Here is a 3,434-nt window from a genome sequence, read left to right on the forward strand (position 1 = left end):
CCAATTCTGAAGAAGCAGCAGTCAGGGGAGTCATGGACAGGGATGGTCCAGGGCACATATGGGACTGAGCTCTCCCCATGGTTTTGTGTGGTCCCTGCTAGGAGCTGGGGTCCTCTGAAGAGATCCCTCACTACTCCCATGAACAGCCAGGTCTCTGCCTCCCTGGAGAGAATGGGAAGAACAGGGCAAGGCAGAGACCAGGGACTAGGAGAGATCATGACAAACAGGAAGGACTTCCTAGCTGTCCTGGGAATTACACTCAGGGCCACCTCTCTGGTGACAACACCTGTCTGTAGGGATGGGATGAGGACCAGGGCTTCCTGAGCCCCACATTCTAGGCTTCTCCACATTCCTACAGGTGGGGTGGGATTGGGAGAGACTTACCCTAGTCGCTTTCAGGCACACAGTGCTCTGTAGAAACCAAAAGAAGCCCAGGGGTGAGAAGGGCCCTGTAGAGGACCCCATCACAGCTGAGGCTCAGACCCTCCCTCAGCCAAGACCTGAGGCAGGGCCTGGCAACCCTGGGAAAGGTGACAGGACCTTGAAGGTTCCGTGCAGAAACCAGGGATCCAGAGAGAGCAAGGGAGAGTGGACAGAAGCACAGGAGACTTGGAGGTACATGAGGAAACCGAGGGACAGAGGCACAGAATGTGACATTGTGACCCTGAGGAAATGATGGAGATACCACAGAGACACAGGGGACAGGGACAGACATGAAACAACACGAAAGGGACAATAAGACCCCGCACAGAGAGGACGCAGAAGCACAGAGACAGACATGGTTGGGTGCCCAGACAGGTAGCAGTGACATAGGGGACACAAGGAGAGGCATGGACAGTCCTGTTCTCACCATTTAACTCTCGTACAATGATGTTTTCCTCTTTGAGTCCCTTACGCAGTACAAATTTCTTAAATTCTTCCATGGCCTCTGGGTTTTCCTCAGGGTTTCTCCCTGTGTGGAGGTGGGGCAGGCTTAAGGGGTGAGGCTCAGCTCTGCAGAGAGCCAGAGACACGGGGACGAAAGCATTAACCTGCACAAAGTTTGAGAGTGGAGCCAGGCGGTTAACAACAAACTGGGTGTGGACACCCTGACATGAGGGACCCTCTGGCCCTAGGGAGAACCTCTGCAGATTTACAAGACACTCCACAGACCTGTAAGAGCCCTGAATCTCAGGGGCATGAGGCTGTCCCTTGACCCTGTAGGATCCCTACTTTCCATAAAGGCCTCTGTCAAGACATTCCCTTTGACCTGACCCTTGACTGAGATCCCTGGAAGTGGCATTTGCTGGCTTCTGGGGTGGAGACCGTTCCTGAGTGCTCAGGTCTCCAAAGGCCACACAAGCCCCATGCTCCCTCTCACCCATTTCCTGGGCAGTACCCTGAGCACAGCACCAAGAGGCTTCTCAGCCCCCATTGCCAGGCATGGCTTGTGGAAGCAGAGACCAGACACAGGACTTAGGGCCTCCGTGGCACCTCACCAATGAGCTTTCCCATGCCAAGCAACTCCCCAGGGAAACGGCCTTCACAGTATATGACGTAGTGGTCCTTCACCGGCAGTGCTGTGATATAGATGAACCTCTTGTCGTCAACTGTAGGTGAACAGAAATAACTCTTAGTCTCTTATCCCTGAGGCACCATTACGGACCATGTGAGGGAACATCTTGGAACACTTCGGTGGTCACCTAGGAGACTTGTCTAGTCTAGCCCTGGCCTTTCCATCATCTCCATAGTTAGACAGGACTCATTTCTTGGAAGCTGTCAAGGTCAACTAAGATGTTCAGAGAAGGGGGCTGAGGTTGTACCAGGCCTGAGCATCCATCTCCCTGCCTGGCTTTCTGATCTTTAGCATGGTTTTCTCATGGGTCAAGAACTGAGATCTAGGCAGGAGACCAAGAGACAGTCAGTTGCTAGGGTTGACTACACAACAACCTCTATATCTGGTATGTGGAAAGTGAGTGGATGGCCTGTCCTATAAGCTGGACCAGGCAAGGACCCATCTATCCAAGGACTGCCACTGAAGCACATCCTTAGACACAGGGACTCACAGGAGATGAATTTGCCAGGCTCATCAGTTTTCTTCATCAGGATTTTAACCTCATGACACTGACCATTCTTCCTGTAAACACAAGTCCACAGTCAGCCTGCTCCCACCAGCAGAGCAGAGCCTCTCAGCTCTTTTGGTGACTCAACTCTGGTCAGGAGATCTCCTGAATTCCATGTTCCTGCTTTTGGACACTGCTTGGGACTGTGTCCCTCAAAGGTAGAGGTTTTTAGTTTCCCAAACTCAACATATAGCCAGGATAGCAAGGGAGAGACAGACCACTAAGGAGGCCAACAGCTGGGAACACGTACCAGAATATAACGTCGGACTCCATGTCTCCTCCTTCCAGGGCTGTTACCTTCACAGGGAAAACCTTCGAGGGTATGTTGTGACTGGATAGGCTGCCGTTGTGTATCATGGCCTTTGGATACCAGATCCCAGAGTACTGCAGGAGACAAAGCTTTGAACATGCCCAATAGTGGCCCTCTTCCTATCCCTGGCTCTAGCATATGGGCTAGCACCTAAGTAGACACTCAGAGCCCCGGTTGCTGCCACTGAGAAGGGCTAACCCTGTATTCCAGGATTTTTGGTCAGAAAACAGATACCAGAGCATTAGATGACCCAATCCCATGATGGTAGAACGTGTGTGCTCCCCATCCAGGTATCTAAAATCTTGAGGCCTACAACGCAGCACTGGATTAATGCCCTTGTCCACGAGTCCTTCGAGCTTTGGGTATCATGTGAACAAGGACCCCTCACCAAAATCTGCTTTCTGTTCTAAATCCCTGTCTTCAGGAGGCTGTCCATCTTCTGTTAGAATGTGGAAGCCCAGTTCTGAATGCTCAGTGCAAAGTCAAATTCAACCTACAAGGCCCCACCCCTCCCCATTGACATTCCCCTCCTCACATCCTTCTGGTCATCTGATGGAACTTCTTGGGCCTTTAGGACAGCCACCAGCCCCAGAAGTGTGAAGGACAAGAGCAGGCTCTTCATCTTCAGTTGCTAGCTGGGCTCTCACACAAGGCAGGTCACCTGGGGAAGGTCTGCTCTGGCTGCTCACACGGTGCCCTTTATATCCCCCGTGGCCAGGGATGTGTGCCCACTTGGCACTGACCACGTCCCTCCCGTCCTTCTCTCATGGCCAAATCCACATCCATCATGGAGGTGGAAGGTTGTTGTTGTTGGGATCTGATGACAATGAACTCAATGTCACACACAGACGAAGAAAGACACACAATGCCCTGCAAAGTCTGTGCCACAAGACTTGTGTCCACAAAGGACCCTGGGAAGACAAGTGACTCAGCGGCAGGGAGGTTTCTCATTGGGAAGGGAGGGAAGGCCAGGCTTCCGTTACAGCCCTGTCCTCCATCTGCCATGGCTGCCCTGAGCTATG

At 52.4% G+C, this 3,434-nt stretch overlaps 1 protein-coding gene across 1 annotated transcript; it reads right to left on the minus strand.

The window, feature by feature from the left end:
* Positions 1–385: 385 nt before the first annotated feature.
* Positions 386–3,034, minus strand: LOC121462926 (odorant-binding protein 2a-like). The gene is made up of 6 exons (XM_041674904.1): positions 2,948–3,034; positions 2,353–2,486; positions 2,046–2,116; positions 1,479–1,589; positions 851–952; positions 386–411 (listed from the first exon to the last, which is right to left on the minus strand). Exons 1-6 carry the CDS (start codon positions 3,032–3,034, stop codon positions 386–388), a joined length of 531 nt encoding a protein of 176 aa, XP_041530838.1.
* Between the last annotated feature and the right edge of the window lie 400 nt (positions 3,035–3,434).

Source organism: Microtus oregoni, unplaced genomic scaffold (genome assembly GCF_018167655.1).
Source record: "Microtus oregoni isolate MIOR12 unplaced genomic scaffold, Mior012 000025F_ref0000491, whole genome shotgun sequence".
Taxonomy (NCBI): Eukaryota; Metazoa; Chordata; class Mammalia; order Rodentia; family Cricetidae; genus Microtus; species Microtus oregoni.